Raw genomic sequence first — 16,072 nt, forward strand, 5'->3', positions numbered from 1 at the left:
TCTCCCAGCTGAAGCTATGAACAAAAGTACAATGGAAAAACAGAAGAAAAACTACTGAAGTTAGATTCTGCCCCTCCCACCCCCCCAAGAATTTTCTGTTTTGCCCGGCTCGGGTAGATTAATTTTCAGCCCTTTGCCAGAGGCAGCATTCGCAACAGAAAGGTTGTTGGATTTCGACTCAGGAAAGCTATATTGTGTCTCTGTGCGTTCAGGGGTGCTTTCTTGGGGAGATGCTTTTTAGATGTTAGCAAATTCCTTGACAAATGAAGGTGGCCTTCACTCTTGTGGGGAGTTGTTGTCCGTTAGTGGGAGGTGCCATTTTGAAAGACGTTCGCTTAAGAAAATGAAACAAAACAAACAAGCAAAGCATGATTAGTATACTCTCTGGGAGTACGAGGAGGGAACGCTTCTACAGTCAGAGATCAGAGAGGCCAGTGCTGACTGCCAGATGGGAAACCTGGATGATGTGGGCAAGGTGTCATCCCTGCACACCACTTCTGTTTGTGTAATGGAAACAGAGCCCAGGTTAGTCATCTCGACACAAGCGCTATGGTGGGAAAGGCACAGGGGCAGAAACAGGAGGTGGAAGCGGGAAGAGAGGATACTGTAAGTTTTCTCCTTTTATTCAGTCCCGAACTCCAGCCAGTAGGCTCCATAGGCTATGTTTAGGCTGGGTCTTCCCACTTCACTTAACCTAACTTATGAAATCCCTCAAAGCTGTGCTCAGTCATTTGTTTCTATGATGACTTCAGTCATGTCAAGTGACAATCAGGACTACCCATCACAGTCCCCAGACACAGCTCTGAAAGGAGCTAGGACCTCTAAGAAGCAGAATCTATACAGCCAAACATCAGGTGAAGCTCAGGGAGCTCTATGGAAGAGGAAGAGGAAGGACAGTAAGAGCCAGAGGAGTCAAGGATACCACAAGAAAATGGCCCACAGAATCAACTAACCAGGGTTATTTGGGGCCCATAGAAACTGAATAAAAAATCAGCCCGTAAGGGTCTGACTTAGGTCCTCTGCATATACCTTATGGTTGTGTAGCTTGGTGTTCTTGTGGGACCCCCAGCAGTGGGAGGGGGGCTATCTATAACTCTTTTGTTTACTTTTAGGACCATTTTCCTTCTATTGTGTTGCTTCATCTAGCCTAGATATGAGTTTGTGCCTAGTATTATTGTAACTTGTTATGTTGTGTTCTGTTGATATCTCTAGGAGGTCTAACCTTTTCTGAAGGGAATGGAGGAGGAGTGAATCTGAGAGAGAGGAGAGGTGGTTGTGCAGGGCACTGGGAGGAGAGAAGGGAGGGGAAACTGCAGTTGAGATGTAATATATGAGAGAATTTTTTAAAAAAGAAAGAAAAAGAAAAGAAATTGGGGTCTAGCATGTTGGGTCACGAGTGCCCTCACCAAGGGACTACTTACTCCCTGTTTACTGGAAAAAAATCAGGTTTCTGGTTGTTCACAAGAGTCAGAATCATAGGATCAACTGACCCTTCTCTGTTATCTCACTTCTCTTTCCACCTGGCATCTTCCGCACCCGCCATATTGCACTGTATCCATGAAGCCCTCACTAGAAATCCTCTAAAGAAGTGAGCCAAGAAAACCTTTTTACTTTGTAAAGTACCTGGCCACAGGTGTTTTGTTATTGTAGGAGAAGATGAGGTTGGAGAAATGGCTCAGCACTTAAGGCTACTTCTAAACTAGAGTTTAGATTCCAGCTTTTGCTTAACCAGCCAGGTATCCTGCATGTGTCTGTCACTCTAGCTCTGAGTCAGGACAGAGACAGGAAGTTCAGTAGGCTTGATGGCTTCCAGTCTCGTGAAGAAAACTAGAGCCTCAGGTTCATGGGGAGATCCTTATCAAAGGAACAGGTGGAGCCTGGCAGAAGGGAACACCTGACGCCCTCCTGTGTTCTCTGAGAGCGCACGTAGATATTTTACTTTAGTTCACAGTTCCAGGGCATAGAGTGCATACATGCACATATTCACATAAATAAAGGAGTTAAATTGTAAGTAAAAATATTTTTAAACAGGCCAAATCTTCATTTACTTTTGAGGATGGGTTTCACTATGTAGTTCTGGCTGGCCTGGAATTCATATGTAGATTATACTAACCTTGACCTCACAGAGATGTGCCTGCTGCTGCTGGGATTAAAAGCATCCACTACCATCCTTTCCCATCCTACCTACTATAAAATAGATAAGCAAATCTCTGTATTTAACATAAATTTGAAAAATTAGGCTCAGTTATTTCTGGTTGTGAAGTAGGGATGAGAAAGAATGCCTGTAAGGTTTTCATTAGCACCCCAGAAGCTAAGCAGGCTCCCATGTGGCGGATGGATCACACAGAGGTCAGAGATCAAAGGTGAGCTCTGGTCGTTCCTTCTTCCAGCAGTAACAACAGAGCATGGTCTTTCCAATAAAATGTGCAGTTGTTCTCTTTAAGCTCATAAAAACACAAAGTGGATTTTGGAGACACCATAAACCCAGTGAAACAGTTTGAAAGTGTGATTATTTTTGATTCATGTTCCTTTTTTTTATTAGTATATTATTTCCCCATTTTTTTTTTTTTGTTATTCTGAGCTACTCCTGATTTTAACTTTTCTGACTACCTTTCTGCTTCATCAGTTGGTTACCTCTTGCTCTTTGCCTTTCCTCTGTTGCGTGTGTGCTTGTAGTTTTTGTGGTTTTGTGGTTTTGTAGTTTTTGCGGTTGTTGTTTCTTCTGGTTGTTTTGATTCATGATGCCACATGTGGCTCACACCCTCCTTCATCTTCCAGATGCAGGCTTTGTCCTCGTTATGGCATGCCGGATGTCTGGGGTCTGGCGCCTGCTGCTTTGCCCAGTTGCAATCTGGTCTTCCTCATGCTGGGTTCAGCCTGTCTGCGAGGCTGTCTTGTGCCATGGGATCTTTGCACCTATTATACACTCTGGGGCCTTCTCCTTCACTCCTCTTTCCGCCCATTCCCATTCCAGACAGGTCATGGATTAAACGTAGTCTTTGCCAGCTCCCAGGTGTCATTGCTGTGTGTTTGCTCTGTATTTGGCACTGCTCCCCACCCTGACACTTGTGGTGGCCTTGTAGCCTCATGAGGGAACACTTAGAAGATGAGTGCTTGGCCCATGCTTCATCCTAAGATCCTTAGTTCCCTATGCAGAGTCCCCCTTAGTAAATCTCCCACGAAGATGTGGAATGCATTGACTGAGTGAGCAAACAATGCCTTGAAGGGAGAAAGAAAACCAAAGGAACTGCAAAGGGGCTGGTGTGGGGGCTAATGAGTCTAGCACTTAGGAGTCAGAGGCAGGAGGACTTTGGGATCCTAGCCAAGATGAGGGTGAGACAAAGGAGCTGAAGTACGAGAGGAAGAAGAGAGTGGAACACAAAACTTCCATTCCACGTCACCACACTGTGAGGTGTGAGGAACTCAGAAACTGGAATAAACATTCTTGAAAAACAAAATGTCCCAACACGGGACGAACAGCAACTCCAGCTGGGAGCCCTTGGCAAGGCTTGCTAAGGGCGAGGGCACAGACAAACTCTGGCGGACAGAGAATACCCACGTCAACCCTGCTTATGCTGGTCCCACTCAGCATACTTAATGGCTGGAAATTTGCCGCTCGGGGCCCAAGCAGGGGCCAAGGGCAGTGTTTTGTACCTATGAGAGGTTTTATCGCCAAGTCGCCATGTTAACAGTGACTGTTCACCAGGTCACAGGAAGGCAGACTGTGGGTATTAAGCGCATGCGGACATTGAGGTGACAGGAAATGACCTGCCTTGGATATTTTCAGAGAGACCGATTTTTCTGTTTGTTTAGCTAGAGCCTTGGCACCGTACACTCCATAAAGCACTTCCAAATTGTTCCCAAAGGGTTTGCAGCTACAGCAGCTCTGACAGCTTACTATTTGCACTAGCTGGGCAGCAGGTGCCTAGTGATATGTGGGGGGGGGGGTGCTTGGGACCTGTCATCACCTGTCATCCCTCTGATGGGCACTCATGAATCGGGGAGAAGAACAAGGATGCACCTAGAATGCCAGACCAGATAAGAGGTGTGACAATTGAAACCCAAAGAATTTGCACCTTCCTAAAAATGTCAGGGTCTGTGTGGTTGTGTGTGGATATGTGCATGTATGTGTGCATGTTTGCCGGTACATGTACGTGCTTATACATGTTTGTGCATGCATGTGGAGGCTAGGAATTAATGTCAGGTGTTTTCCCAATTACATTTGTTTGTTTGTTTCTTTGTTTAATTTTGAGACAAGGCCTCTTACTGAATTTGGAACTTGCTAACTGGCTAGCTAGCAAGCCCCAGGGACCCCCCTGTCTCTACCTCCTTAGTGTTGGGATTAAAATTTCAGTGTTTAAAGGTCAGTGAGGCCTCTGGGGAAAAAAGGCTCCAGGCACCACTTATCACCTTGGGAAAAAATCCTATGGGTTATGACCTTGCAGTCCTCTGTTAGAGAAAAGAACGAGTTATGTGGGAAGAACACCATCTGTACTGAGCTTGCTCTGAGTGACCTCAGCACCTCCAGTCTCTGCCTGCCTTCTCCTGTAGACGTGGACTAAGGGATGGGAGTTGGCAGTAAAAGGGGATGTTTGTGTATCTAAAAACCCATCAAACTTGTAGAGGCTATCTGAGTCTTAAGATGGGAGCTGGTGCCAGCTCTCTGACACAGAGAGCTTCTTCTGGAACTTGGCCATCTTTCTTGGCGTAAGGACTGATGTCACAACAAACGTCAAACACCTGTCTTGGGGTTATTATTGCTGTGATGAACCATGATGACCAATGCAACTTGCGGGGGTGGGGAGGGTTTATATGGCTTTACACTTCCATATCACAGTTCATCAAGAAAGTCAGCACAGCATAAACTGATTGGCCTGCTCTTTGATCACCTCCCCCTGAGGGAGGAGCAGCCTTACCAGGCCACAGAAGATGACAATGCAGCCACTCCTGATGAGACCTGATAGACTAAGATCAGAAGGAAGGAGAGGAGGACCTCCCCTATCAGTGGACTTGGGGAGGGGCATGCATGGAGAAGGGAAAGGGAGGGTGGGTTTGGAAGGGGAGGAGGGAGGGAGCTACAGGGGGAATACAAAGTGAATAAAGTGTAGTTAATAAAAATTAAAATAAATATATAAAGGAAAGTCAGGACAGGAGTTGAAGCAGGGCAGGCACTTGGAGGCAGGAGCTGATGCAGAGGCCACGGAGGGTGCTGCCTACTGGCTTGCTCTTCATGGCTTGCTCAGCCTGTTTTTGTTGTTGTTGTTGTTGTTGTTTTGTAGAACCAGGCTCTGGGTGGTACCACGCACAGTGGACTGGGATCTCTCCCATCAATCATGAACATGTTCTACAGGTTTGCCAGCATGTTCTACGGCCTGATCTTACGGAGGCAATTTCTCTATCCAAGTTTCCTTCTTTTGTACGACTATAACTTGTGTCAAGTTAACATAAAAACTAGCATATCACCAAACTAATGACTTCAGACTTGGAACAATTTGCCTTACAGAAGGGTCTGGCTAAAGTGCAGCAATGGAGGCAACCCAGGACTTCCTATTTTGGGGCATGCTCAGACCCAATTGTGTGTTTTTGCTCTGCTTGCCAATGAATGAATGATCTTAGGAAATTCAGTCATTTTTCTGGGGCCTCCGTGTTCTCATCTGTAAAATACCAATCAGAGGTGTCCAGACGTCTTTCTGTGTTTACCAACACATGCCTGGTGCGTTCCTCCATTCTAGCAGCTAAAGTTGTACAAGAGGCTGAGAAACAAAAGGTTCCCCCCTAGGGAGCTTAAATGTTGATTGGGGAGACAGACAGAGAATAAAACCCATAAAGTCATCAGACAGTGTCTAGTGTGAGAAGATGAGAATGGAAGGTGACGAGGTTTAATGAGGGAGTGTGTGCTCGCTCAGTCCTGCCCTCTGTGCAGTGCATTCTCTGCATGGGAGGATGCTGCTACCTGTGCCGTGCCGGGAGCCAGTGCTGCCTGAGAATCCCCTCCCATCAGAATGCCACCAGCAATCACTCACTTCCCTCCTGTGGGCCCACTACTTCCAGGGACCTCAGTGTGTGCCCCAGGAGAGACCATGGTCCAAGTGAAAAGTCTGCTGCGTGGCACCTGGACCTCCAAGCTCAGTCCTCTCACCGCCATCCAGGTATGGTTAGCGGCAAGCATCTTTTTTACTCTGGGCTTTTGGAAGCCTTTTGTGTGTCATGCACACAAAAGGAGTGCCTGTGAGGTGCACCCATAGCGACAACCCCTGAACCTCTGGTTCAGTGCCCACCGTGGTGGCTCCTGTGTGCTTTTCATTTTGCTTCATGTTAGAGATCACATTGCTTGTCTGGATGCAGACCCCAAACCAGCCTGGCAGTGGTAGAGGCAAGAAAGCTTGCATTTTCAGCTGTCTGTGTGGCACTGAAGAAATGTAGGCTCTGCCTTTAGTAATAAGCTTTATATTTCACCAACTGGCAGCCCTAAGTGCCGCTGCTTGATCTGGTGTTGGCCCCATAAAACCCCAGAGCCCTTCTGTGACTGCCGGTTATGGGGGGCATGGTTGGATGGATCCTGTGTTGCCGTGAAGGTCCTAGCCATCAGCTAATAAAGACAGGCCAATGAGCAAGCAGGTGAACAATTAAAGTATACATCCTTTATTAAAAAAGGGGTGTTGTTCAGCTGTGGCTGTTTGTCATGGCCCTGGATGAGAGCTGGGAAAGCTGTGTTCAAGCAAGCTGTTTCTAGGTACTTCACAAAGAGGTCCTGTTTGAATAACCTCCAGGAGGGGGTGCTCTAACGAGACAGTCTCACTTGGAACATCGAAGGCCCTTTGTTTCATTTTGAGGCAGGGTCTCATATAACCCGTGTGTTTGGTTCATTTCACACATATGCTCTAGGGATGGACACAGGAAACAGTGAGTCCATACTCTCATAGGACTTCAGTTGTGGCAGAGCCAGACAGACACTGAACAAATGAGAACCCTTTTCTAGGTGCTGGGAAATGGAGTTTCGCCATTGCACCTGTGTTATATCAATGGGATAGTGTGGCTGTGATCTGTGCTCCATACTAAGAGTCCGAGAGATGAAGGTGTATTGGAAAGAACCCAGCCTGGATATGTCAGCGATACTAGGCACTCAGCAGAACATGAGCCTGGCTATTGCTGTGGGTGCTTGGGGAAGCCCTGCACTCCCATGCCCAGGGTGCAGAGACCTGGAGGAAGGCAGATAGACATCTCGGGGATGAAGTACAAATGTCCCGGGGCAGGACTGAGCATAGGGTGGTTTTGAGGATTACACTGGTAAGTTAATACACATGCTAGCTCAGAGCAGGCTCTACAGAGGGCATGTGCTTTGCCTGAGCAGGGGTTATGTAGAACAGTCCTGCAGCAGAGGACAAGCCTTTGACAGTCAGGACGAGCTCCTCCTCAGTAATTCCTAGACTTTCAGCTGAAGCCAGTGCCCTTGCCTCTCCTGGTCTGTGTCCTCACCTGACTGGGCACTATCAGGACCAGCTGGATACAAAGTGGAAGTTCCTCAGGTTGAGCATGGTTCAGCACCCTGGACAGTGCTGGTGCAGGACCAGAGGTCAATGAGACCCTGCCCCAGGCTAATCCTGCCCCTCTGTAAGGAGGAAACATCAGAGGCAGCTCTGGGCTTTGAGACACATGGCGGAGGGACATCTGTGATCTGAGAGGCATTCTCCAATGAGCGAGCCTGACACTGGGCTGTGGACAGAAGCTTTAAGGAGCTACCGTAGAGCCGATGGCAGGTGCCACAAGCAGATGTACAGAGAGGCTGGCATTAGGAGGCAGGGGACCTGGAAAGGAATATCTTTAGCTGAGATGGTACATCTAAGGAAGTCTCTAATCTGAGCCTTGAATGGGATGACAGGAGTGACTGTGGACAGTTCCATGACTGGCTGTGTTGAGGGCAGAGGAAGTGGGCTGGGCTGGGTGAAGCACAGACGCAAGGTAGCAGGAGATGGCATTGGGGAAGGTAAGGAGGGTCGTGGGGGCCTTCTAGCCTCGGCTCTGCACCCATTTCAGTCACAGTGAGGGTCCACAGTTGTGGACAGGAAGCTATGGAGCTCATTAGCTGAAACACACACTAGTCTGTGTGGAGGACAGTTTCTTGAGACCTAGGAGGGGAGCACAAGCCCCATCAACTTGTTTGTAAGTGACGTCTTTGTTTGAGAGAGGCTTCCTTTGTGTAGCTCTGGCTGTCCTGGTCTGTGGACCAGACTGTCCTCGAACTCAGAGATCTGCCTGCCTCTGCCTCCTGAATGCTAGGATTAAAGGCATGTGCCACTACACCTGGCTGACAAAGCTCTTTTGCATAAACATTAGTGTATCTATAAGACAATGTTTATCTTTCTGTTTTTACATTCACAAGTCACACGTGGCTTGGCAAGGTTAGATGACTTCTCAGGGCATACAGCTAGATTAACAGAAGAATCTGAACACAGGTAACACTTGGAGAGTAGCGGCCCTCATCCTGGCCATCTCCCAAGTGCCCATTGGACAAAATGGATTCCAGCAAATGCAAGCATGAGTTAGAGAACATTGAAGGCCATGACAGGGGCAACCTGGGAAGAGGCCAAAGAAGGATTGAACCTCTCTGACTCAAGGGCTAGGGAGGCCTCACATAGGGCTAAGCCTGGTGGGGGCTGGGAAGCTGGAAAAGAAGCTGGAGGCTTCCTGCTACATTGTTCCCTGTCCCTCAGCGACATCTGAGCTGCAGCTGGGCCTCATGCACCAGCCAAGGACTCATGTCCATAATTCATTCATAAACATTTATTTCTCTCTAAATCAGCAAATGGTGGTGTCCTTCACTGACAGCGGGTGTTCACAGAGCACTAGTCCTCTTGGCACTGGAAAACTAGCTGTGGCATTATGATGCCCCATTTGAGGATAGCAAGTGTGAGGAGCATTGCTTATTGTCACTCTCCATGGTAGAAAGCCACATCTTCATCCTCACTTGTGATCTTGGGTTTGGAGCTCAGCTTCAGCCATCTCTGAAGACAGCAAATTTCCCTAGGGGGTTGTAAAGACCTCTTGAATGGTTGAAGGTGGTGGTGGTGATGGTGGCAGTGATGATGATGTGGTAGTAGTGGTAGTGATGGTGATGATGATGATAACAACATCGATGATAATGACAATGAGCAATGATGGTGATGATAATTATCCTGCAAGCAGCTGATGTTAGTTAATCACACACTTTCTTCGATCTTCAAGTAAACTAATGTCATAGAGAAGGAACACCTATTCTTCAGGACTACAGCTGTCATCAGCATGGGGCAAGCTCAGTTTACCTGGAGTGTCCTTAAATTGCACAGTCTTGAGTAAACAGTTTCACACAATGTTAGCATCATTGATCAGTGTAGCTACGAAATGTAGTATATGTATACTGAATACATAAATGTACTCAGTCTCCTTATAGGGTGAGGGGAATCACTCAATTTTTAGAATGACCCTTTTTCTTCTACATCCTTCATTTCTCTTCACCTATGTGACCCCTAACCCCTAACCTAATGTGCCTTGACTATGCCTCCACTCTCCCATTTCATGCTGTGCCCTCAGCAGAAAGATACAGAAACCTAGATAGGATCAAACCAATTCTTGGGGAGTGAGAGTGGGAAGCCCTAACCAGGTGACCCCATAGCCTATGAGCTGTCCTTGTAGAAGGCAGGCTTCATGTGCCTGGGCTCTCTGTAGCCACAGCAATAACCCCATCAGGCTCCTTTTGCTGACTGCATTCAAATTTCAAACCCAACTAACAATCCAACGTGAGCTTCAATTTAAAAGTGTTTCAACCAGTGCAGCCCTGCAATGTGGGAGCAATATTATCTGCACATTAAACACCAAATGATAGCTAACGTGTTGATTGACATTTAACCAGCATCCAGTGTGAAGATGCCTCTTTTCTGTGGAGTCGGGTGTGTGTAATAATTAATTGGCATTAACAAACATAATCGTATGGCTGTAAATGCAGAGTGCAGTGAAGCCAGTCGTGACTGGAAAGCAGGGTTTCTTTACATCAAGTTCAGGCTGTCTATCTAACATGTCACACATGTCAGGAAAGGTCCTAGTTTTCAAGTCACAGCCTGAGTCTCCTGTGGCCTCTGCCAACAGCCTATGTATGTGCTTGTGAGCCAGCCTCTGGGGATGACAAATACTGCTTCCTGGCTTTGCTGTGTGTCTTTGTGGATGTCCTTTTCAGAGTCCTGCTGTCCCAAACTAGCCAAGGACCAGGTGGCATGAAAGCTGTTTCACATTCAAGCTCTTGCCTGAATCAACCACTTCTGCTGCCCATGGGTTCCATGAGGCCACCGCAATGCTGAGTGTGAGAGCACTGGCCCACTGGTCCCCGGGGCAGTGAGAAGGCTCCTGCAAGCCTCTGCCATAGCTACAGTGCCTATGTTCATCACAGCTGGGTTTTCTGTATGCTTCTATTTAACATAAGCTTATTTGACAGAGATGGTTAATTTATTAGCTCTGAACTAACAGGTTCACCTGTTCTTTAACTTAGACTCAGAGGAAGCTGGATCAACTCACATATTTTCCCTATGGTGCATACTGTACTTCCTTTTTTGAACTCAGGGACACTAGACACCATGCCACTGGTATGTGTGAGGTCACCGTCAGGAGACCTTCTACACTGCCAATGAGTAGAGTAGTATATCCCAAGAGGAAATGCTGCAGCACTTTAATTTATAAATAAATAAAATGATACCTATGTGCACTGAACTCTAGCAGTTGCACTACTGGCTGTATAACTAAGGGAATGAAATCAGTTTACCAAAAAGATGCCTACACACTCACATTCATTGATATGCCAGTCAGACTAGATATAGCATGGTGTCAACTGTCCATCAGTGGGCTGGGTAAGGTAGATATGATACATGTACCCAGTGGAATTCCACTGTGTTTCATAATGGATGAAATCCAGAAGACATTTTTGTTAGTAGAAACACAACATGCAGCACAGGAAGATGATTACCACACGATCACATTTATATCCAGAATCTTTAAAAGGGTTTTCATAGATTTGTTGCACTGGCTAGTTTTTATTGTCAACTTGACACAACCTTCAGTCAGCTGGAAAGAGGGAACATGACCAGAAGAATTGCCTCAATCAGATTGGCCAGTGACCATGTCTGTAAGAGATTGTCTTGATTGATGTGGGAGGGCTCAGCCCACTGGGGTGGGAGAAGATACTACCCCTAGGCAGGTGGATCTGGGCTCCATAAAATAGCTAGCTCGGCATGGGCCAGGAGCAAGCCAGTCAGAAGCTTGGGTTCTGCCTTCTGCAGTTCCTGCTTGAGTTTCTGTCCTGATTTCCCTCCAGGATGGGCTGTGACTTGGAAGTGTAAACCAAAGCAAATCCTTTCCTCCCCAAGTTGCTTTTGGTCAGAGTGTTTTATAACGGAAACAGAAATGCAAAAGTAGGAGTGAAGGAGAAAACAGACCAGTGTTTGTCTGAGACGGGGGTGGGCATGGGAAGAGCGGTGTTTTCGTCCTGCCCCCAGTTACACTGGAGAGGAGGATTAAGCTCCATGTCCTGTTGATAGGCGTGGAAGGCGAACTGAGAGTTACCAATCCTGCCCTGAACCATCATATCATATATACATGCATGGAGGCACCACATCGAGTCTCACAAATATGTGGATTCTATAGAACCATCAAAATCATCAGAGAATAATAAAAATGTGAGCACGTGACACTCAGCAGGCCATGGGCAGGCCATCCACAGTGTGAGGCTGAAGCAGGGAGGCAGAAGGTGGCCTTGTTGACCTCATCTGGGCTGTATACCTGGCCCTCACATTTCCCCCACTCTGTGAGTGTTCAACAGTGATGGGGGAAGACCTGGAGCATGGATTTGGGAGTGAGAATAAGTTGCATTGAGTAGAAATATCCACAAGCTGTGAACCCTGAGAATGAGCTTGGCAGATTCCATTAAGAGTGGAGTTCTGCAGATGAGCATTCTCCACCTTCCAGCAGGCCTTGGCTCGTGACACCCCGTAAACACTGTGGGATTCAAGGGAGCAGTGAAGGGTCATTGCATTCCCTCCACTTCTCTGCAGTTATCTCTTCTTCTCAAGTTGGTAGTGGTCATAATTTCAATTAGGTGAATCTGTTGTGGCTTAAATTAAGTTTCTATCTCTCACCTGACCCAGATCTTTCAGGAATGCTGAAGTTGAACTCCTTGTCTCTCTTGGTCACTGGTCTCCTAAGAGTCATCCAGGAGCAAGAAAGAGCATGCTCACAGTGGGCTATGCTGGCGAGTCATTCCTATGGCCTATTTGCATGCATCCATGAGGGGAAGTGGATGAGGCTGAGGCTTTTTAGGATACACGTCCTGTGATGGGAAGCCACGGATGCTCTGAGTTCATGGGTTCATCCTGGGGCCTTTTCCATCATTCCTGCTGTGGCCTTGCCTGGGAGATTGGAGCATGGCATACATGGTGTTGGTGTGTCCACAGATACCTGAGTGCTTTCTGTATTTGGTCATTTATTGACTCACAGATAAGTTTTTAGCATATACAGTGCATACAAGACTTGTGCTCTCCATTGCAATCTACTTATCTTTTTCTCAAGAAGCTAGTCCACATTTGGGATCATCCACAGACAGGAACCCTTGCTGGACATTGGATAGCATTTTTAAGGTGCTTGATAGCATTGCCTAGTGGTTTAAAGTGGGATGTGATCATCTCAGCAGATCCTTACCAGTACTAGGGGGTCATTTTAGATCTTTGCTAAGTCAAAATGAGGCTCAAGATTTTCTTCCTCACTGTGGCAATGCCTCACAGCACATCCATGTCCCACAATCAAGCCTGGGTACCCCAGCCTTACACAGAATGTGTGTAAATAGGTGTCCACGTGCGCAGATTATAACAGAAGTTTTCTCTTTCTAAAAAACATCGTAATATTGGCAAGTAGTTTGTCCTGTACTTTATTCCAGTGGTTCTTGAAAGCATTTTATTCCTCCAGAAATTTCTATGTAGAAATTTGGTTGAAGTTTTGGGGGATGTACGCATTCATATTCTTTCTCTCTTCCTTTGCCTGTTTCCAATAATGGAAAATGCAGCTGCTGAGGATGACAATTGCCAAACAAAGGCTCGGAGATGAAGAAATTGGCATGAGACATTTTGCAGCCCATGAGCGCGAGGACTTGGTTGAGCAGCTGGAGCGAGCAAAGGAACAGGTGACTGCTGAGCTCTGTTACGGGTGGGGCTGCCTGCCTGCACTGGCCTCACCACAGGCAGCGCAGAACATATGCTTGCGTGGCCCCTCACAGCAGGAGGTGGGGCACACATGCTCCCGGATCCAAGTCTAAGAGGAGACAAGGGATACCTATAGCGGGCTTGACCTCAGTTCTTCCTGGGTTCATGCTGAGTGACTGACTCGGAGATCTCTGATCTCTAGAACTGATTGCTGCTGTTCTGTGCACACCAAGAGACTTATCACCCGCCACCCATGTGGGCAGCGGAGAGGAAATGTGACAAACTGGCCTTTAACTTAGGAGTGCCACTAAGATTCTGAGCAATACTTTTATGCAGGGATTGCAGAGCCCTGGTTGGGAAGCAGTTACAGGAATGAAGACTTCCTTATTCTGCTCTTGCTAACTGGCCACTGGATGCCCAGGTTTCAGTGGCTTGGAGCAGCATGCATTTGTAAGACTCTAGGATCAGCCTGCCCTTCCCATGCCTGTGAATGGGGGCAATGTGCAAGGGTTTGAGATCAGCTCCTCTGTTTCACCCACCCATGCTAAGTGTCAGGCTGGAAGGTGTCCCCAGGCTCCAGCCTTTACAATTTCGTACATGCAATATGGGTGACTTTAGCACTTGAGCAGTTCTCATGAGCTCTCCAAGTCAGCCACTCCAGTGGAAGCCACTCCAGCCCAAAAGCCCACATGTGAGAACCACTGTGACATTCCTTGGATTTCAGATAGAGTCGTTAGAGCATGACCTGCAGGCTTCAGTGGATGAACTCCAGGATGTTAAGGAAGAGCGGGCTTCCTACCAGGATAAAGTGGACAGGCTGAACCAGGAGCTCAACCACATCCTGGGTGGTCATGAGAACCGTATCATCGATGTGGATGCTCTGTGCATGGAGAATAGGTAAAGTGCCAGGCATTCCAGGGAGGGAGGCTGTGTGTGTGTGTGTGTGTGTGTGTGTGTGTGTGTGTGTGTATGTGTTGGGGGGGCAGTCCTGAAAACCTGCCTGCAATTAAGACAGCCACATTTGGAATAAAAAGTGTGTTGCAACCCCAAATATTGTCAATGTCATGTACTGGTTATAAAAGTAAGAAAAGGGGAGAGATACCCACAGATCTCCCCTCTCACACTCTCCACACTTTCTCTGATTGGGCCACAAGGGTGAAGAGCCAGAGAGAGTTGTTTGTGATTGCTGCCAAGGAGAAGGGAAAAAATAAGAAAATAAATTGAGAAAATCCCTAAGCTCTGTCTTTCCCCCCAGGCACATTTCAGTGTGTGGATGTGTCTGACTTGTGTTTTGGCTGGCGTCTCCTCTTCCTGGTTTGCTCCCCAGTGGAATCATCTTAATGAGAATTATGTGAGAACGGTGCTGTTGTCCCTTAGGGGATCTCTGCAAGGGCTGTTTTAAAATGGGGTGTCTGTGATTTGGGCATGTCTGACCTTGATCATATCTGTTTAATAAAAGGCCACATTTTCTTGCTCCACCCCTCCAGGATGGGAAAGAAGTTGTTACATGCAAATGACAACTGGGCTTCATGTTCTGCTATCACTCAGTGGGCTTCATTTTGTTCCCATGCTCATTCTGGTTATGTGTGTGTGTTCTAGGTATCTGCAAGAGAGACTGAAACAACTTCATGAGGAAGTCAGTCTTCTGAAATCGAACATTGCCAAGTACAAGGTATACCGATGAAGACCAAGCCTGTGATTCGCCACTCAGCATTTGAGTGTCATCCTGTTTCGATTTTCTTTTATGTTTCAAAGGCATTTCATCTCTCTACTGTCCTCCCAAATGGAGCCCGATAAGAGCCCTAGTTGGAGTAGCCAGTAAAATCAACCACAAAGCAATAAACTCCCAACACTGTTTTCCTCAGTGTCTGCATCTATCTCTAAGGTCTAGACAAGATACCCTGAGACCTCCAAAACCTGTGTGCTTTCAGCATGGAACCTTGGCCCTTGGAAATCAGGGTCCTCCTCACTTCCTCTATGAAATGTGCAGTTGTAGGATGCTATTTCTCTCATAATTATGACCCCAAGAAAATGGTTTCTGTGTGAGAAGAAACCAAGACGAGAAACCACAACCCAAATGCTAAAATGTCCGAGGCACCTTGAAAGGGTAGAAAGTTTGTATTAGCCATCTGTTATTTAATCTAATTTCAGCTCCACTGGTTTGATGGTATGTATTTCTGCAGATGTTAATTGTAAGTATTATAACTGGGAAACTCTCCTGGATCACTCTGCTTTGAAAATTGATTGATGTTTCTTCCTACGGGTGAAGTTTTATAGCCAACTAAATGCTAGAGAGAGCTGGCACGTTGTCCTGGTTGTTGACATTGGCTTTTCTTCTCAGAGATCACCATGGCTTTCCATTTGGTGGGAGTCACACTTATTGTGTACATCAATCTATAGATAAACACGAAGCCAAGGAAGTGTGTGCTTTTTAGTATGTAAATTTACAACCATATATCCTTTTACCTGTCATGTATCTTATTCAAACACGGACTGACTACGACATGTCAGTGTGAACACAAGAGCCCACCCTAAGAACGACCATAGCAGCACATGTACTTCATCGTGCATCCAAGGCAGACATCACTAACTGACCGTGATCCCTTTCTAATCCAAGCCTATCTTTCCAGATACCACCATTGGTACGTGAAAGCAAATGTAGTTTTCATCTCATGTCTATTCTAAAATGATTTCCATAACAAGTCTCTTTACATGTTAGACTGGGTTCTTGCCTCATATGTGATTTAAGGAACATGAATTAAACACCTATGACTACAGGGGACTACAGTTACTGCCTTTCTCCTTTGAAGTAACTTAAAAACAAAACAAACCCAACTGTATGGAGCCTCTTAAAATTCCAA

At 46.7% G+C, this 16,072-nt stretch overlaps 1 protein-coding gene across 2 annotated transcripts in view; it reads left to right on the forward strand.

The window, feature by feature from the left end:
• Ccdc149 (coiled-coil domain containing 149) overlaps window positions 1–16,072 on the forward strand; it is a 93,161-nt gene that overhangs the window by 51,189 nt on the left and 25,900 nt on the right. For both annotated transcript variants that reach the window (XM_021657743.2, XM_021657744.2), the window contains exons 5-7: window positions 13,076–13,192; window positions 13,936–14,108; window positions 14,811–14,883. In XM_021657743.2, coding sequence (XP_021513418.1) covers window positions 13,076–13,192; window positions 13,936–14,108; window positions 14,811–14,883 — 363 coding nt within the window. The remainder of the gene's footprint in view (window positions 1–13,075; window positions 13,193–13,935; window positions 14,109–14,810; window positions 14,884–16,072) is intronic.

Source organism: Meriones unguiculatus, chromosome 12, assembly GCF_030254825.1.
Source record: "Meriones unguiculatus strain TT.TT164.6M chromosome 12, Bangor_MerUng_6.1, whole genome shotgun sequence".
Classification (NCBI taxonomy): Eukaryota; Metazoa; Chordata; class Mammalia; order Rodentia; family Muridae; genus Meriones; species Meriones unguiculatus.